The following is a 19,873-nucleotide window of genomic DNA, read 5'->3' on the forward strand; positions in this document are numbered from 1 at the left end:
AAAGTACCACATTTAGAGCTATATACATCACAGATTTGCTCAAAGTCAATCACAAATTTACCCCTTTCTCAATTTCATCAGGTTGAAAAGCATTGGCTCTTGAGTAAGAAACAAAAAAGCTGTGTAATAGTGAAAAGATTTAACATTTTAAATAAAAAACTATATACAAGCTGTAAATATCTCTTTCATTCATTCATTATAGTACAGTATTACATGTATTATATAGCATCAAAGAAACAACCACACTGCAGCACAACCCTGAAATAATTCGTAACCAAAATAAAACAATTCATAATTACAGTATTTTAATTTAAATTGCCTAAATTATAAATCTTTGCGAAAATTACACAACTGTGCTCACCCACAGAAGCAGAGATCAATCAATAAACATTCAAATCATCAGAAACTTCTGAACATGGTCCCAATTTAGTACACACTAAAGTTCATTCAACGGACGTCTGTGCAACAAGAGGCTACAAGCCATCACCAAGCACTAAATGTCTTCAAGAGAACGTTTGATATAAAATTATAAATTACAAACCCTATATAGTACTGCAAGCCATCATGTGTATCAAGTAATGAAGGCTTATTTTAATGAATAAGAGACAATAAGCCTTAGATTTAATGTGCAAATCTTTTGAGCAAATTAGGTTTACAACTGTTACAATTTTAGGACTACAGAATTTGCCAATATTTTGTATATCCCACTAATTCATCAGAATAATGACCATTTCAATCTAAAAATTAATATTAAGAATTATTCCAATGCTTTTAACAGCATTTATAATTTTAAAGCCTTAACTTGCTTTAGGTTTGGGTGGTTTCAAAAATCCAATTTTTCGTAGATGTCTAACAATAAAAGGAGTGGCGGTAAGTGTTATAGCTATACGTGCTGGAGCAAACACCTTATGCACAGCATATGCCACTACAAATGTGGCAGCCCCTGCTGCTCTCACAGTGTTCAACTCTACGGCACTTCTACACTGTTAGCACTACCAGCTACTTCAGCGGCAACAGCCTCTGCCACGTCTCCCCGTTGAAGACTTTCTGTGGCTGCAACCTCGCCAAGAGCTTCCTCTGGTGCAGTTGCTATGGAGGCCGAAGTTTCACAACCCACAGCAGCAGCAGCTCCCTCGGTCACCCTTCCTATGTTGATGCCTAAACTCTTTATCAACCCCGTCATATCTACTCCACTGAAAATAAAGACAAAATAAATTAAATAAACAGATCCAATATTAAGGTCAAGACTAGTACAAACAGCTGCCACCCAGCCTAGCTCCACCGTTAACATGTTCTAACACAATAGATTTTGCACGAAAGGCAGACTAAGTCTATGCTTTGAAGTATGGAGTACAAGGAAAAAAATGGAGAAAATACTGTACATCAAGTATATTAAGAATTTTAATTCATTCTAAATTCTGCTGTTGTAGCCTGTCAGATAATATTACACACAATCTTGTACACAATGTATTTTATATAGCACTAAGCAGCAGTGTGCCAGTGGAACCACACTGAACCAACAACTCGGCTAACAGACTATTTTAAAGTAGATGGTGAACAAGTGGTTTTACTGATGCTATACATAGAATCTTTTTTTTTTTTTACCAATATCTTTACAAACTGAAATAAAATCAAATTCTTTAGCTTCACTTCATAACATTACACTAAAATTCAACCAATGTGTGTGTCACCCATAAGGATTCCTTTTACACAATGCCACATGTCATCAAAATGTATCAGGAAGAGCTCAAAAGTAGTACAGTACTGTACTCTGAGAAGCCTGAAGATAACTGTTCATGGTTTTAACTGAATGCATCGAGCCTGAACAAAGTCTTCTCATTCCAAGCATAAAACAAGAAGGAAATGCACAAAAGCATCTCCTGATAAAACAAGCCAAGACCAGAAAGCTAGTAAACGTACTTGCCTGAAAGTTTGAACAATGTACTAATGAAAAAACTAACCATCTAAAGAGGCACGAATCTGAATTGTCCACGACGAAGGACAGGCACGTTATCAAATGCCCAAGTGGGCATCAACAGCACACAGCAATGATTTGCTTTTTTAAAAAGGCTGCCAAGCTTCAAAGACAACTAGAAAAATCTAGCCAAAAATCAAGATGTAGCTCTACCAAAGCAATTATATATGATGCAATGGTGTTGAGCATAAATTGCTGAGCCATGTAAAGAAATAAAAATAAGGAACATGGGAGCTGGCACACACCGAAATCAGGAGCCAGGGCTGAACTGGCCATAAGAAAGTAAGGTTGTCCCTGGATGAAACCAAAGCTGAAGGTGGCTAACAAATTTTATTAATGGAGAAATAAAAAATTGAGGGGTAAAGCTAAGCCATAGTGGCACCACCAAGGTGCCATTATAGGATGTAGTAACAGTCAGAATAAGCCACTTGACCAGACAAGGCCATAAGAAAAAAATAAGCAAAGGAACAAATAATGTACTTAGAGAGAGAGAGAGAGAGAGAGACCTATGAAAACATACTCCCCTATAGTACTGTGAATCAATTTGGCCAAGAAACAACACTAGGATCAGAAAACTGCCCAGGAAGCCATAAGATACAGACACCCAAAATCCTAAGCGAGGAGAAAGACAAGGAAGGGAACCAAGTTGGGACACCAAGGAGGGCCAAGAGAAGAATCTGGAACAGAGAAAACTTAACGTGACACCCATTGGTACATAGTCAATCCAAGATGATGCACAGCACCGTCCTCATGGAATAGGGATACACAGACTGGGGCGCGCACACACTTGCATGCACAAATTTGCAGTCTCGTTCAAATTCCAACAGATCCACACTGAATACTAAAGTCAAATGGTTACTAAAATAAGGTTTCTACCACCAACACAAGCCAAGATTCAAAAGAGGTCATCCAGTAATGCACACGACACGCAACAAATGGGAACAGAGGGGAGGACCAAATTATAAGAGGCCAGAAGAGAACCTATGTCCAGTGCCCAACACCACAATACTAGGGACATAGGAAAAAAAGAAGGCGAGATGGGAAGGAAGGCACCAGCAGAGAGCCAGCCAGTGAAAGAAAACACAAAACTTGCAGAAATGCAGGAGAAAAAAAAAAAGTAACGAGAGTTTCCAAGATGCACTATAAAGCACCAGAACACAGTAAAATGCCATGAAAGCCTACTGCCCAGGAAGAGCACTACACAGTTCAAAGGTGCTGCTACACATTGCAAAGCAACAGGACATACTACCTGCAGCACAGTTTTGGAGGTTTGTAATGTGCTTCACCCTTTTTGTCAAGCACCGAAATGAAAAACTGTCTGCAAGATAAATCTCGCGCCCTTCACCGAAGATGAGGCCTGGGTGCAAAGGCAATCTCTCACCTCAACATATGGGTACACAGATCAGGGGTACACACATTGTTAGTACACGAAGAAAACCGTCGACTGTTTAAATAGTCTATTCTACTGTTGCCACACACAGTCTCCAGACCTCTATAATCAAGTCCACTCAGTTTTAACAGAGCAACACGCTTCACGAGGGATCCGAGTCCCAAACTGCCAAAGGTTATGAGGGCAGTACCTGGGTTTTTCTTCAAGATGATGGTAGAGTGGTGGTGGTCGAGGAGGTCACCAGAGACATACTTGTCATCCTGGGCCCACTGACCACCAAGCATGTTTAGATGAACTGGGGCCTTCCCTGAAATTCCATAAGGCTTGGGGACATTTGCTTGCATCACCTGAAAAGATAAAAAATTTTTTAATTAAACCAGAATGAAAATACAGTTTTCTCTATGCAGGCGATGAGTCACAATAACGTGGCTAAAGTATGTTGACCAGACCACACAATAGAAGGTGAAGGGACGACGACGTTTCGGTCCGTCCTGGACCATTCTCAAGTCTATTGTGATGAGGGAAGGTGGTGAAGGAAACGTTTTAACAAACATGACCTAACGTAAGCTTACCCTTCCATTTATCTTTCTCTTTCCTTTTTCTGTCCCATGTTTTCTCTTACGATCCCTTTCTCATTCCTATTCCTATCCCCTTTATTACACATTACCTTTCATAACTTTTACCTTTCTTTTTCTTCCTCTAAGATTTTCTTCTCACCTCTCTCTCGCCTATTTATTGCCTTTGCCTCATCACAATCGCTTTGAGAATGGTCCGGGACGGACCAAAACGTCGTCATCCCTTCACTTTCTATTGTTTGGTCAACAAGTATTTCATGCTTCATTCAAGTGGTGAATGGATGCAAAGTAGTGGTTGGAAAGTGGGGGTGTGCAAGGCTCAAAAGGCAATGTGGATGTCTTGGTGGGTGTGTTCAGAGACAAGTTTGTTCCTCTCAAATGCCTTGTGGGCATCGAGTCATACATAGAGGTGAAGGGAAGGTGATAAACTGGAGTGATTTGATTATGTGAAGAAAGAAGTGTATGAAGTGAAATATGCACGAGAAGCTAGAGAAATTTTTGTGGGTCAAGATCAATATGCAATGCTGTGCAAAATTTGTGCAAGTGGGAGGTATTCCAACCAGAACCAGTGTGAAACAAGTGTCTATATTTAAGTTAAGAGATGGTAAAAGACAAATAATAATTAGGTAAAATATTAAATAATGTAAGGGAAAATCACCATTTAACATTATTGGGAACAGAAACCCGTTTGACTTTTGTAAAAGTCCATATAACCCTACTAACATATCCCAGAATGCAACCTCCAACACTAATTCCCAAAATGAGCCCAAACACCACACTGCCAAGGAATCGAACCCAGGACCAATTTTGCAGGCTAACTGCATTTTATTTTTTTGTGACACATTTCTGGATTCATCATATGCACATTTTTAGGTTAAGTATCACTATACTTAACCATTTATACTTAATGTTTCACTCAAGTATAAATAATTACCCTTGGGCATTTCATATCACCAGTATGAAAACCTTAGTTTAATTGTATTTTTTATTTTCCTGAGCATACATTTTGCCACTCAGAATATCTGTTACACTATGCTCTCAAAGGTCACAAGAATTGTGTAGCAAGCGATATGCAGTTCACCTGCTCATCATTCCATTACACCATATAGATAATGGATTCCCACTATGTAGTTTTTATAACCTAAATTAGCATGGCTCATTAGCTAAACTAAAGTACAATAAATGTACATGAACATTTATGAATATTAAATTAAAAAAAATGTTAAACCAGTACCACCCAAATCTTTTGACTCGTCTGCATCCAAATAGGTCTTTTCCCAAAGGTATTTGCATATGCCTGGTTGTGGTGTACCAAAGTAATACAAGGATATTCACATTTAAGGAAATGAGGAGTGGTGCCCAATTTACCATGTAGTATTCATCCTTTAAATATTTTTGAATTTTAAATAACTTATCAAAAAACAAAAAAAAGCTTCACAGAGATGCCTTACTGCATCATTATGTTGTGTATAACTTTCTTAACTTTCCCAAAAATAAACTTTCAAACAAGGACTCTTCAAATATAAATACTTACTACATGGTTCAGTTCTATGTGGTGTCTAAGGAATGATTATTATATACAATAAGGATCTTACTTTAGGTATAAATCAAACTCACCGAAGACAAAGAAACTGTGATGCGTGCATCATAAACATCAACGTGAGAGTCAACAGGCAGTGTTCCACGGTTGTAGGCACTCTGTGACCCTTGGTTGCCCATGAACCCTGAGCTAAACAAGCTGCCCACTTGGTTCAACTGTGAAGAAACATCTCTGTTGCGACGAGGAGAGAAACGTGCCTGCAAAAGAGAAAGAAAATTACCAAATACCTGTACTTTTATTCAATTACAGCACAGCACAGTTCCTATGTTATTCATAAACCTATTTTTCCCCCCTCTCCTACAATTTATTGCTGAATAATAAAATTATCAGAAAGCATATACCTTTCCATATGCGAAAATTACCCTTGAACCTAGGGCTTTGACCTGCCTGGGCACAAAAATTGCAGTAGGCATTTTCTGTCCTCGTTAAATGCAAAGGAAATAAGTTTAAAACCATGAGAATGGAAGGTTAAAAGTTAAGTGAGAAAAATGTTCAATGTGCAAGGTTCATATGAGAATAAAAAGTGGAAGTATTAAAGCAGGAGTAAGAGAATTAGAGGAGTAAGGAGAGAGTTGGCTTTCTAATGAAAAAGTAACCTGAAGACTGAAATGGCAACTAATACTGTAGTTGTCAAACTAATACAAGCTTCATGGGCTTTGTAGGTATGTGAATGAAATTTTAGTGATTGGTCATTAGGTTTGCTCAAGTGAAAAACAAAGACTTTATGATACTTTGGAATGCTAGGCTTGCATTATACCAAAACGTTACAATAATTATTATTACTTTTGACATTTACTCTAGTTAAGTGAGACTAGGCCTCAAGTGACATGATTGGTATACAAATAAACAATGACTGTTGTACAGTAATTAAATGTTATATATTACAAATCAAATTTTCAGGCATTAGGAAATGCACAACAAGAATGGGGACAGACAGGAGGTACTAAATTACAGACCAGTGTCAATAACAAGTAAATATAAAGTGCTGGAGACTAATCGAGAAGAAAATAGTGAGCACCTGGAAAGACTAAACTTTTAGTAACAAAATGTCAGCATGGACTGAGGAGGAGGAAGTCATGCCTAGCAAACCTGATTGAATTTGAAATCTACCCAGGAAAGATGTAATCTGGGTAGAATGCATTTTCCTAAACTGTCAAAAGCATTCGATGTTGTTCCACACAAAAGACTGGCGTAAAAGATGGAAATGTCAGCTGGGGTAATTGGGAAGGCACTAAACAAAGTAAGGGAGTACCTGAAGTACAGAAGGCAAAACGTCAAGAGGCAAGGTCTCCAGCAGGAGAAATATAATAAGTAGGATCCCCCAAGGCTTGGTCCTGGGACCACTACTGTCCTTAACTTGTATTAATGAGCTACCCAAGAGTGTGTGTGCTCATATATGCTGCTATTTGCAGATTCTATAAAGCTAATGAGGAATGTAATAATAGAGAACTGCAAAATGTTGCAGGACCTTTACAAACTCCAGGAGTGGGAAAACATACTGGTAGTTGATGGAGTTCAATCCACTAAGTGTAAGGTAATGAGGATGGGGAAAAGGAGAAAAGACCAGAAGATGTTTATAACCATAAATGGGAAGCAACTACAGGAATTCGAGTAAGATTTGAGAGAGGATATAATTTGAGTCCAACAATATCACCAGAGGCACACAAATGTAGGGTGGCTTTGGTAGCATATGGGATGCTGGTGAACACTAGTAAGTAGCTTAGAAACCTAAATCAGGACTATTTCAAAGCAATCTACACAGCTTTTGCTGCTGGAATATGCAGCATTGGCCTGAAATACACACCTTGTCATATAAAACTAAAATTTAAAAAGTGCCAAGGTTTGCAAAAGATTAGTTCCAGAGCCAAGATGCTTAAGCTAGAATATGTTGAAGGAGCTTTACCTCATAACCCAGGAGGACAAAAGAAACAGAGGAGATATGATCACAACATACAAGATACTGAAGGGAATAAACAAGGTGAACAATGATAGCCACTTTAAATTGAGAAAAAATAGGACAAGGTAATTATGTAATTATCAGGAGAAAGTACCAAGCCTTTCTAACTATACATTAGAGGACAAGTTTAAGCTGGTAAACAAAAATAAAAAGTGCATGGAAATACTCATACAGGTTGTCAACAAGTGAAATGCACAGATAGAAGATGAAGTGGAAGCCACCTCCATCCACAACTTTAACAGCAGATTCGACAAAGAATGCGATTGTCAGCATTGTTCAACTATAATGCAACAAGTACAGCACAACAAGGCTAGTAGGCAGGGCATTCCCTTTGTAGTCAGAGAGCCAAGCACTGATAGGCAAGCACAAATGTACTTTATGTTGTGAAGTGATACACGGGTATAAAAAGGCCAATAGGGTGTGTTCCTGTGCAAAGATGCATTTTAAATTACATACAGAACAACCCCAATTACCAAGTCAATCTGTACCTTCAAATGTTCAATGTGAAAATTGGGTGGTTACCGGGCATATTTTTATATATTCTCGATTCAATAAACTTCAATTCAAATTTCTTTCATTTAGAAATGTGCATTTTGGAGAAGAAATTCAGTAGGTGGATTATTTTATAAAGTTCTCAACAATATTATAAAATCATACATGGCTGAAAGAAACTAGCCAATCTTTTATACTATTAACTATTGTAATCCTTTTTATAGGGTAGTCTTTATAAATACAGTACTTCTCACATCTGTCGAGTTAATTGAATGACACCCTTTAATTCTCCCATGTCTTCAACATACTGTACCTTTTCCGACGCCTGAAGCTCCTCTACGTTTGCTGGCATGGGTATGTGTGATGGTTGAAAACTGGTCATTCCACTCGCTGCCTGATGCATCTTTTGCTGTGGTGGTTGCTGCTGTTGTTCTGGTAAAGGAAATCTTCAATGTTACATCCCACTAGATGTATAGACACTCATTCTTTGCACAAACATTTATTATATGATGGGTATATGTTAGAAAATATAATGGATTGTCGTGGTCCCCTTAAAGCCATACTCGTTCATTTTTTTTGCCAGACCCATTAAAGCTTAACCTGACTAATAAATGCTGCACACATCTAGAGCCTGGCCCCAGGCCTGGCTCGGGGAGTAGAAGAATTCCCGAAACCCTATCCAGGAACTTCTGCTAGAGCATGCTAGCAGAAGTTCCTCAAACCTTTCACTCTATTAAAGGTCTCTGCCCTTTTTTTTCCATAAACCTTTCCACTGTTCCCTTCTAAACAACTGTCGCCTGCCTACTGTATAATCCTTTACCATATTTCACCCTTATTTACCATTGGTAAATGATCCTAAGGTATTTTACCATGTTCTTACCACCACGGTGTATTGCACTTCACTTGCTCCACAATTCATCCCCCCCCCCACACCATGTTATACTCTACTTCACTACCATAACCATGCCACATGCTTATACCAGCCAACTCTCAAAATCATAATTACCATAGCTTGTAGTCTTTAGCACTACCCCTATCCATAAGAAAGTTTAAATTCCATTTGTCACAACTGGGAGTAGAATATTACCCCACAACATTCCTACTTTCATTATATTCTTCACCTTTCATACCTCTCTTCTATTCATTATACTCTTACAGTACCCACCATACTACTACTTTCCAAATTGGCCCAAAAAATTTGAATCTTGCTACCTCGCCTAGTATGTCATCCTATATTTTTATCCTACAGTTCAAATAGCTTCTCGGCCAAACACATCCCCAGACTTCACAGTTGAACAGCAAAAGAACAAAGAACCGAGACAAACTAAAGGAGTTACACACAGGCCAGTACAGACAAAGTACTGTACAGACAAAGTTAAAAACAAGGATTGGGCAGGTGATCATGACAGTGGATGGAGGAGAGGATTCACCCAGTCAGGCAGACCTAACCCTATAGATTTGTCGACAAGCAGGCACAATAACTATACTATGTATGGAATAATAGTATGCAGGAGCAATCTTACATGCCCCTAGGAACAATGTCAGGTGTTTAAACTGCTTCTACACAAATACCAGAAGCCTAGTAAATAAATTACACATTGTGTGCATACAGATGCCGAGAATCCTGACTCTTTTAGGAAGTATTATCATAAACATATTAATGTATTTAATACTTTGTCAAATAGTGTATGGCAGTGTCACCGAGTTAGTAAGGATTACCGTTTTGTTAGAATACAATAGGTTGGCGAAATTGCATAGGAGTGCCTCTCCAAGTTAGTAAGGGGGAGTGACTCCACCAGTGGAGTGGTTAGTTGTGAGAGATAGGATGTTTCAGCTGCTGAAGTTAAGTAGATTGTTTTGCTGGGCGTTATAAATCTGACAATTTTAGGTCTGGTATACAGTGATTAATTTATTACAATTTATGTTATCTGTGATCAAGTGCTGGTTCAAGTTTTCTTTATTTTATTATGTTATTTGTTTGTCCATTTCATGCAGTATATTGACGGGCCACCTCTTTTAATGAGGGAGACATCTCCCGTCACGCAGGGTGCAGTCGTACCTCCACAGATCTCCAGTATCATCTATTGATACTGGTAATGGCTCAAAAGGGCCACCACTTACGGGCTATTCATGCCCGTGCCACCTTTTGGGTGGCTTAATCATCATCAATCAATCAATCTTTAATGAACAAGTGTTCAATTCATTTTACTGCTAGCAGTTGGGAGAAAAATGCCAGCAAGAAGTTTAGAAGCTGTTATCAGGTTCAGAAGGATTACAGAATGTGAATGTTAACTGTTTTACAGCAAGGGTAGACCTTGAAGTCTTCCAGGGATGAACATCCCTTGGAGACATGATGATTAAAATACTAAACAATTTGAAGGATGTTGATCTGCAAATTTGTTTTTTCCGAAAGGTCAGATGTAAGGAACAAGGGTTACAAGCTCAACAAGCCACAATGTAAGACCGAGAACGGGAGATGCTTTTTCACCAGCAGGGTTATTAAGGCATGGAACCTCCTACCCACCAAAGCCATAAATGCCAAAACTCCAAAAAATGTTAACTTTTAAAGTACAAATGGAAAAGATAGACAAATGGGGAGAGGACCTTGAACAAGCCGCCGGCTTCCTGTCCTTGTCGAGTCCATTAGTGTTAGTGGCTCTCCGGCAAACAGGTAAACACTTCTTTTGCACACATTGAGATTATAATGCTACTGAATAATTTTAAGATCACAACTTGGAACATTTACTACAGCAATTTTCAGCAACATATATAATTCATATACAGTAATTTGTATTTTTATTAACATTTAAAAAAAAATCAGGTACATGCTTTCTAATTTTTACAAAGTCGTGCATGTTCCTTTTACATTCTACCTTTTATGTGCTTGCAGAAAAATTAATTCCTAAATTAATTTATATAATTCAATATCAACAAATTATATTGAAGCCTCACAAAGAGACCCACACGATCTCTACAAATGATCAGAAGACTGGCAAATGCTCTTTAATATAGACAAATGCAGGACCTTACATGTGGGAATAATAATGCTCATCTTGACAACCAAATTAACATTACCTTGCAGCAGATCGATAAAAAGCACCTTTGAGTCAGGACCCATGATTCACTGAAAGTTAAATGATGGATTCAACTATCAATCTTCCCGGCCCTGACTCCGGGACACCAAGAGGAAGGGCCGGGAAGTCAACCAAAATAAGTTTAGTTTGTTGAAACGTGTGTACGATCTGACCATTACCTTCACCTTGCTATCTTCCTCTCAAGAACATTAATATAGTGTACAACCATAATTCAGACTAAACTATTTAGACTCATTAGAACAATCTGCACCTAAACAATCCACTCTTCTACCACACAATGTTTATCATACAGAGTAATGTGAAATAACTCGTGACCATCCGGTCCCCAAGGTTGGTCAGGGTCACCTTCTCTTGTTGTCAGGCTGGTGTTAACCGACCCTTGGATGACCTCATTGTGTCCCCCTTGCACGATATAACGCAAAATGACACACCTATACATACACAACTTACAGAAGGACGAACAGGTAAGTTATAACAGATAACAACACGGTGATATAAGAGGTTCTTACCTGCAGAGAGTGTGTGCTTGTGTCTGGCTCCTGCTGACACTACGCGCCCGGCCCTCACACCTACCACCATCACTGACATCTTCTAACACTCACAACTCAACGTTACTGTAGAAAGAGAGGACTTGTACTGTTGGCTAGTAGAGTATTACTGGTGCAGCGTAAACCTTCCCTCGGGGCGGCTCAGTGTGTTGTGGTTGACAAGTGTCTGGTGGCCCGCCTTTTAAACACGCCAGGTTGCCAGAGTCAAGTTGCTGAAAGTAGAGAGCTGACGCTCTAAAAGTAGTGAATTTGTATCATAAGAGTAGCCCAATTTTTTGTTTAGTGATTGATACGGGTTTTAAAGTAATCTATTTTGATATATAGAGTACATTAGAGATTTTAATTGTTTTATTAATATTTTCTCTGCACATATATATATACACCCATTATGCTTCACTAAACTGAGAAATAAACTGAAATATATAGTTAATATATTTAACCAATATGATAATAGGATAACTTACCAATATTTACTGTTTGAAGCCTAATGGGTGTGGAGTCCTTCCACGTCTTTACAGTTGAAGATTATCAAGATCTTGATCTGCATCCACAACCTCGTTCTTGTATATTGCAGACATATTTAAGAATTGACATGAGTGATTCAAATGACGAGCAACAAGTTACATTTTCTTCAAGATATGTTTTGATTCTCAAGATTGATGTCAAAGATTGATGTCAAGATTGATGTCAAAAGCTCAAGTCCCATTCGATTTCTCAGTTTAGTTTTCACAGACGTTACTCTTGAAAATATCCGTTCAACCAGGGCATTACTGATTTGCAAGCTGTATATTTTCAATGCAAACTCAGCGAGGTCAATCAGTATGGGATCGCCAGCAGCGTTCTTGACAGTTTTTGTCTTGGTCTAAAATGGCGCTCCAGATGTTGGAATTTGTCCCTCACAAATGATGGACCAGTCAATGGTTAACAGTAGGCGCCACTGACTTTCAATTTCACTAAGCTTAGATTGGTCAGCTAATACTTATGGAAGTTCTGAAAATGGTGGCCGTGTGTGGCTAAGGCATATGATAGGTAACAGATTTTTCACCCTTTTTAAAGTTTCAACATTACTTAGAATACGAGAAAGAAGCTATTTGCAAGCTTTCATTAAAAAATTATCGCATCTTTCTTTAATATTTTGAAACTTTTCCTGGGTTATAAAATTGTTTTGTCTGTTAGTGACCCGAAGTGTTGAAAATTCGTAACCAAAGTCAACTTTTTCCAGGGGCAGATACATAGAATTGTAGTCCAAATTAGCATGAAGCTTTGCATGATGAGGATGAACAATTCTTCTGAAATTGAAATTGAAATAAGTTTATTGAGGTAAAATACACACAAAGGGATGAGGTAGCTCAAGCTATTCTCACCCCGTTCAGTACATAAGAACATAAGAACAAAGGCAACTGCAGAAGGCCTGTTGGCCCACACGAGGCAGCTCCTATTTATAACCACCCAATCCCACTCATATACTTGTCCAACCCGCGCTTGAAACAATCGAGGGACCCCACCTCCACAATGTTACGCGGCAATTGGTTCCACAAATCAACAACCCTGTTACTGAACCAGTATTTACCCAAGTCTTTCCTAAATCTAAACTTATCCAATTTATACCCATTGTTTCGTGTTCTGTCTTGTGTTGATACTTTCAATACCCCATTAATATCCCCTTTGTTATGTCCATTCACCCACTTGTAAACCTCTATAAGAACATAAGAACATAAGAACAAAGGTAACTGCAGAAGGCCTATTGGCCCATACGAGGCAGCTCCTATTCTATAACCACCCAATCCCACTCATATACTTGTCCAACCCGTGCTTGAAACAATCGAGGGACCCCACCTCCACAATGTTACGCGGCAATTGGTTCCACAAATCAACAACCCTGTTACTGAACCAGTATTTACCCAAGTCTTTCCTAAATCTAAACTTATCCAATTTATATCCATTGTTTCGTGTTCTGTCCTGTGTTGATACTTTTAATACCCTATTAATATCCCCCCGGTTATGTCCATTCATCCACTTGTAAACCTCTATCATGTCACCCCTAACTCTTCGCCTTTCCAGTGAATGCAACTTAAGCTTTGTTAATCTTTCTTCATATGAAAGATTTCTAATTTGGGGAATTAACTTAGTCATCCTACGCTGGACACGTTCAAGTGAATTTATATCCATTCTATAATATGGCGACCAAAACTGAACTGCATAATCTAAATGGGGCTTAACTAGAGCAAGATATAGCTTGAGAACCACACCAGGTGTCTTGTTACTAACGCCGCGATTAATAAATCCAAGTGTCCGATTTGCCTTATTACGAACATTTATGCATTGATCCTTTTGTTTTAAATTCTTACTAATCATAACTCCCAGATCCCTTTCGCAATCCGACTTCGCAATCACAACACCATCTAGCTCGTATCTTGTAACTCTATCATCATTACCTAACCTCAGAACTTTACATTTATCAGCATTAAACTGCATCTGCCAATCCTTTGACCATTTCAAAACCCTATCTAGATCAACTTGAAGTGATAGTGAGTCCTCCTCCGAATTAATTTCCCTACCGATTTTCGTATCATCGGCAAATTTGCAAATGTTGCTACTCAAACCTGAATCTAAATCATTTATATATATTATAAACAACAGAGGTCCCAGGAGAGAGCCTTGAGGCACTCCACTTACAACATTTTCCCACTCTGACTTGATTCCATTTATACTAACTCTCTGTTTCCTTTGGTATAGCCATGCCCTAATCCAGCTTAATATAGCACCCCCAATACCATGAGACTCTATTTTTTTAATCAGTCTTTCATGTGGCACTGTATCAAAAGCTTTGCTAAAGTCAAGGTATACAACATCGCACTCCTTACCACTATCAACTGCCTCAACAATGCTAGAATAAAAAGATAACAAATTTGTTAAACATGAACGGCCATTTATAAAACCATGTTGAGACTCAATTATTAATTTATGTTTTTCAAGATGAAGACGAATTTTATTTGCTATTATAGATTCGAGTAACTTTCCCACAATAGACGTTAGGCTAATTGGTCGATAGTTAGACGCAAGTGATCTATCTCCTTTCTTAAAAACTGGTATCACATTAGCAACTTTCCAAAACTCTGGCACTCTGCCTGACTCTATTGATTTATTAAATATGGTTGACAGTGGGTCACAAAGCTCCTCTTTGCATTCTTTAAGCACCCTAGCAAACACTTCATCCGGCCCTGGGGATTTGTTTGGTTTGAGTTTTACTATTTGTTTAAGAACATCCTCCCTGGTAACTGCTAAACTCGTCAACCTGTCCTCGTCCCCACCCACATAGACTTGTTCGGCTGAAGGCATATTGTTAAGTTCCTCTTTAGTAAATACAGATACAAAATATTTATTAAAAATACAACTCATCTCTTCATCACTATCTGTTATTTGACCTGTCACAGTTTTTAATGGACCTATCCTTTCCCTAGTCTTAGTACGATATAACTGAAAAAACCCTTTAGGATTTGTCTTTGCTTGCCCTGCTATGCGAACTTCATAGTTCCTTTTTGCTTTCCTTATCTCTTTTTTAACATTTCTAACCAGTTGTACGAATTCCTGTTCTAAAGTGACCTCCCCATTTTTAATCCTTTTGTACCAAGCTCTCTTTTTACCTATAAGGTTCTTCAAATTCTTTGTTATCCACTTTGGGTCATTAGTATACGATCTATTCAATTTGTATGGTATACTACGTTCCTGTGAACATAAGAACATAAGAACAAAGGTAACTGCAGAAGGCCTATTGGCCCATACGAGGCAGCTCCTATTCTATAACCACCCAATCCCACTCATATACTTGTCCAACCCGTGCTTGAAACAATCGAGGGACCCCACCTCCACAATGTTACGCGGCAATTGGTTCCACAAATCAACAACCCTGTTACTGAACCAGTATTTACCCAAGTCTTTCCTAAATCTAAACTTATCCAATTTATACCCATTGTTTCGTGTTCTGTCCTGTGTTGATACTTTTAATACCCTATTAATATCCCCCCGGTTATGTCCATTCATCCACTTGTAAACCTCTATCATGTCACCCCTAACTCTTCGCCTTTCCAGTGAATGCAACTTAAGCTTTGTTAATCTTTCTTCATATGAAAGATTTCTAATTTGGGGAATTAACTTAGTCATCCTACGCTGGACACGTTCAAGTGAATTTATATCCATTCTATAATATGGCGACCAAAACTGAACTGCATAATCTAAATGGGGCCTAACTAGAGCAAGATATAGCTTGAGAACCACACCAGGTGTCTTGTTACTAACGCTGCGATTAATAAATCCAAGTGTCCGATTTGCCTTATTACGAACATTTATGCATTGATCCTTTTGTTTTAAATTCTTACTAATCATAACTCCCAGATCCCTTTCGCAATCCGACTTCGCAATCACAACACCATCTAGCTCGTATCTTGTAACTCTATCATCATTACCTAACCTCAGAACTTTACATTTATCAGCATTAAACTGCATCTGCCAATCCTTTGACCATTTCAAAACCCTATCTAGATCAACTTGAAGTGATAGTGAGTCCTCCTCCGAATTAATTTCCCTACCGATTTTCGTATCATCGGCAAATTTGCAAATGTTGCTACTCAAACCTGAATCTAAATCATTTATATATATTATAAACAACAGAGGTCCCAGGACAGAGCCTTGAGGCACTCCACTTACAACATTTTCCCACTCTGACTTGATTCCATTTATACTAACTCTCTGTTTCCTTTGGTATAGCCATGCCCTGATCCAGCTTAATACAGCACCCCCAATACCATGAGACTCTATGGTATACCATGTGCTTTGTTTAGAATATTCTTAAATAAGTTATATATTGAATCCACATCGAAATCCCCATTTAAGTCACCTATCGCTGGGTTCATGTCTCGCTCCAAGACCGGCCCACACCCCATACCCAAGCCTTTCCAATCAATTTGACCCAAAAAATTTCTTAGGCTATTAAAATCAGCTTTTCGAAAATCTGGCACTTTAACAGAATTTTCTCCTACTGGTCTATTCCATTCTATGCTAAATCTGATTTCATTGTGATCACTGCTCCCTAGCTCACTCCCTATTTCGATGTCATTAATTTGCGTTTCCTTGTTAGTTAACATTAAATCTAAAATATTATTTTCCCGTGTTGGTTCCTTAATGTGTTGCGTAAGAAAGCAATCGTCAATTAATTCTAGAAAATCTTCTGCTTCACTATTCCCTGTTTTGTTCAACCAGTTTATTCCGCTAAAATTAAAGTCACCCATGACATAAATACTGTTAGATCTAGATGCTCTAGATATTTCATCCCATAGATGCTTTGCTTCCATTCTGTCTAAATTTGGTGGCCTATATATTACTCCTATTATAAAATTATTAGCTTTTTCGTTTAATTCAATCCAAATAGTTTCTGTGTGTGGCTCTGTTTTGATTCCCTCTTTGAGACTACATTTCAAATTGTCCCTAACATATATGGCTACTCCACCTCCTCGTCTAATATATCTATCTGAACCAGTATCATGTCGCCCCTAACTCTTCGCCTTTCCAGTGAATGCAACTTAAGCTTTGTTAATCTTTCTTCATATGAAAGATTTCTAATTTGGGGAATTAACTTAGTCATCCTACGCTGGACACGTTCAAGTGAATTTATATCCATTCTATAATATGGCGACCAAAACTGAACTGCATAATCTAAATGGGGCCTAACTAGAGCAAGATATAGCTTGAGAACCACACCAGGTGTCTTGTTACTAACGCTGCGATTAATAAATCCAAGTGTCCGATTTGCCTTATTACGAACATTTATGAATTGATCATTTTGTTTTAAATTCTTACTAATCATAACTCCCAGATCCCTTTCGCAATCCGACTTCGCAATCTCAACACCATCTAGCTCGTATCTTGTAACTCTATCATCATTACCTAACCTCAGAACTTTACATTTATCAGCATTAAACTGCATCTGCCAATCCTTTGACCATTTCAAAACCCTATCTAGATCAACTTGAAGTGATAGTGAGTCCTCCTCCGAATTAATTTCCCTACCGATTTTCGTATCATCGGCAAATTTGCAAATGTTGCTACTCAAACCTGAATCTAAATCATTTATATATATTATAAACAACAGAGGTCCCAGGACAGAGCCTTGAGGCACTCCACTTACAACATTTTCCCACTCTGACTTGATTCCATTTATACTAACTCTCTGTTTCCTTTGGTATAGCCATGCCCTAATCCAGCTTAATATAGCACCCCCAATACCATGAGACTCTACCTTTTTAATCAGTCTTTCATGTGGCACTGTATCAAAAGCTTTGCTAAAGTCAAGGTATACAACATCGCAATCCTTACCACTATCAACTGCCTCAACAATGCTAGAATAAAAAGATAACAAATTTGTTAAACATGAACGGCCATTTATAAAACCATATTGCGACTCAATTATTAATTTATGTTTTTCAAGATGAAGACGAATTTTATTTGCTATTATAGATTCGAGTAACTTTCCCACAATAGACGTTAGGCTAATTGGTCGATAGTTAGACGCAAGTGATCTATCTCCTTTCTTAAAAACTGGTATCACATTAGCAACTTTCCAAAACTCTGGCACTCTGCCTGACTCTATTGATTTATTAAATATGGTTGACAGTGGGTCACAAAGCTCCTCTTTGCATTCTTTAAGCACCCTGGCAAACACTTCATCCGGCCCTGGGGATTTGTTTGGTTTGAGTTTTACTATTTGTTTAAGAACATCCTCCCTGGTAACTGTTAAACTCGTCAACCTGTCCTCGTCCCCACCCACATAGACTTGTTCGGCTGAAGGCATATTGTTAAGTTCCTCTTTAGTAAATACAGATACAAAATATTTATTAAAAATACTACTCATCTCTTCATCACTATCTGTTATTTGACCTGTCTCAGTTTTTAATGGACCTATCCTTTCCCAAATCTTAGTACGATATAACTGAAAAAACCCTTTAGGATTTGTCTTTGCTTGCCCTGCTATGCGAACTTCATAGTTTCTTTTTGCTTTCCTTATCTCTTTTTTAACATTTCTAACCAGTTGTACGAATTCCTGTTCTAAAGTGACCTCCCCATTTTTAATCCTTTTGTACCAAGCTCTCTTTTTACCTATAAGGTTCTTCAAATTCTTTGTTATCCACTTTGGGTCATTAGTATTCGATCTATTCAATTTGTATGGTATACTACGTTCCTGTGCTTTGTTTAGAATATTCTTAAATAAGTTATATATTGAATCCACATCGAAATCCCCATTTAAGTCACCTATCGCTGGGTTCATGTCTCGCTCCAAGACCGGCCCACACCCCATACCCAAGACTTTCCAATCAATTTGACCCAAAAAATTTCTTAGGCTATTAAAATCAGCTTTTCGAAAATCTGGCACTTTAACAGAATTTTCTCCTACTGGTCTATTCCATTCTATGCTAAATCTGATTTCTTTGTGATCACTGTTCCCTAGCTCACTCCCTATTTCGATGTCATTAATTTGCGTTTCCCTGTTAGTTAACACTAAATCTAAAATATTATTTTCCCGTGTTGGTTCCTTAATGTGTTGCGTAAGAAAGCAATCGTCAATTAATTCTAGAAAATCTTCTGCTTCACTATTCCCTGTTTTGTTCAACCAGTTTATTCCGCTAAAATTAAAGTCACCCATGACATAAATACTGTTAGATCTAGATGCTCTAGATATTTCATCCCATAGGTGCTTTGCTTCCATTCTGTCTAAATTTGGTGGCCTATATATTACTCCTATTATAATATTATTAGCTTTTTCGTTTAATTCTATCCAAATAGTTTCTGTGTGTGGCTCTGTTTTGATTCCCTCTTTGAGACTACATTTCAAATTGTCCCTAACATATATGGCTACTCCCCCTCCTCGTCTAATATATCTATCTGTGTGAAATAGTTTAAATCCATATATTTGATATTCAGCTAATAGTTCTCTATTTTCTACATTCATCCACGTTTCGGTAAGTGCAATAATATCTATTTTTTCTGTGCAGACAAGAACATTTAATTCGTTAGTTTTATTTCTTAGACTTCTACTGTTAGTGTAATATACCCTAAGTGAATTGTTATTTTGAGGCCCTTCTCTTTCCCTGATCGTTTTGCCAATTCCTTTCTCCCACAAACACATACTTTTATTACCTCCTTCCTCCAAATCAATTCCCATACCTCTATCTACTAACAGTTTAAACCCAA

The 19,873-nt window shown here is 38.0% G+C and overlaps 2 protein-coding genes and 1 long non-coding RNA gene across 8 annotated transcripts in view; 1 reads left to right on the forward strand and 2 right to left on the reverse strand.

Moving 5' to 3' along the window:
* LOC138359925 (uncharacterized) overlaps positions 1–19,873 on the reverse strand; it is a 386,355-nt gene that overhangs the window by 188,121 nt on the left and 178,361 nt on the right. The gene's annotated exons all lie outside the window — the stretch shown is intronic.
* LOC138359921 (uncharacterized) overlaps positions 1–19,873 on the forward strand; it is a 407,357-nt gene that overhangs the window by 14,622 nt on the left and 372,862 nt on the right. The window lies entirely within an intron of this gene.
* Positions 165–12,340, reverse strand: LOC138360024 (uncharacterized). The gene is made up of 6 exons (XM_069319933.1): positions 12,097–12,340; positions 11,594–11,866; positions 8,303–8,421; positions 5,558–5,737; positions 3,556–3,712; positions 165–1,193 (listed from the first exon to the last, which is right to left on the reverse strand). Exons 2-6 carry the CDS (start codon positions 11,670–11,672, stop codon positions 1,186–1,188), a joined length of 543 nt encoding a protein of 180 aa, XP_069176034.1. The 5' UTR covers positions 11,673–11,866; positions 12,097–12,340; the 3' UTR covers positions 165–1,185.

The sequence above is a fragment of the Procambarus clarkii genome, chromosome 94 (assembly GCF_040958095.1).
Source record: "Procambarus clarkii isolate CNS0578487 chromosome 94, FALCON_Pclarkii_2.0, whole genome shotgun sequence".
Taxonomy (NCBI): Eukaryota; Metazoa; Arthropoda; class Malacostraca; order Decapoda; family Cambaridae; genus Procambarus; species Procambarus clarkii.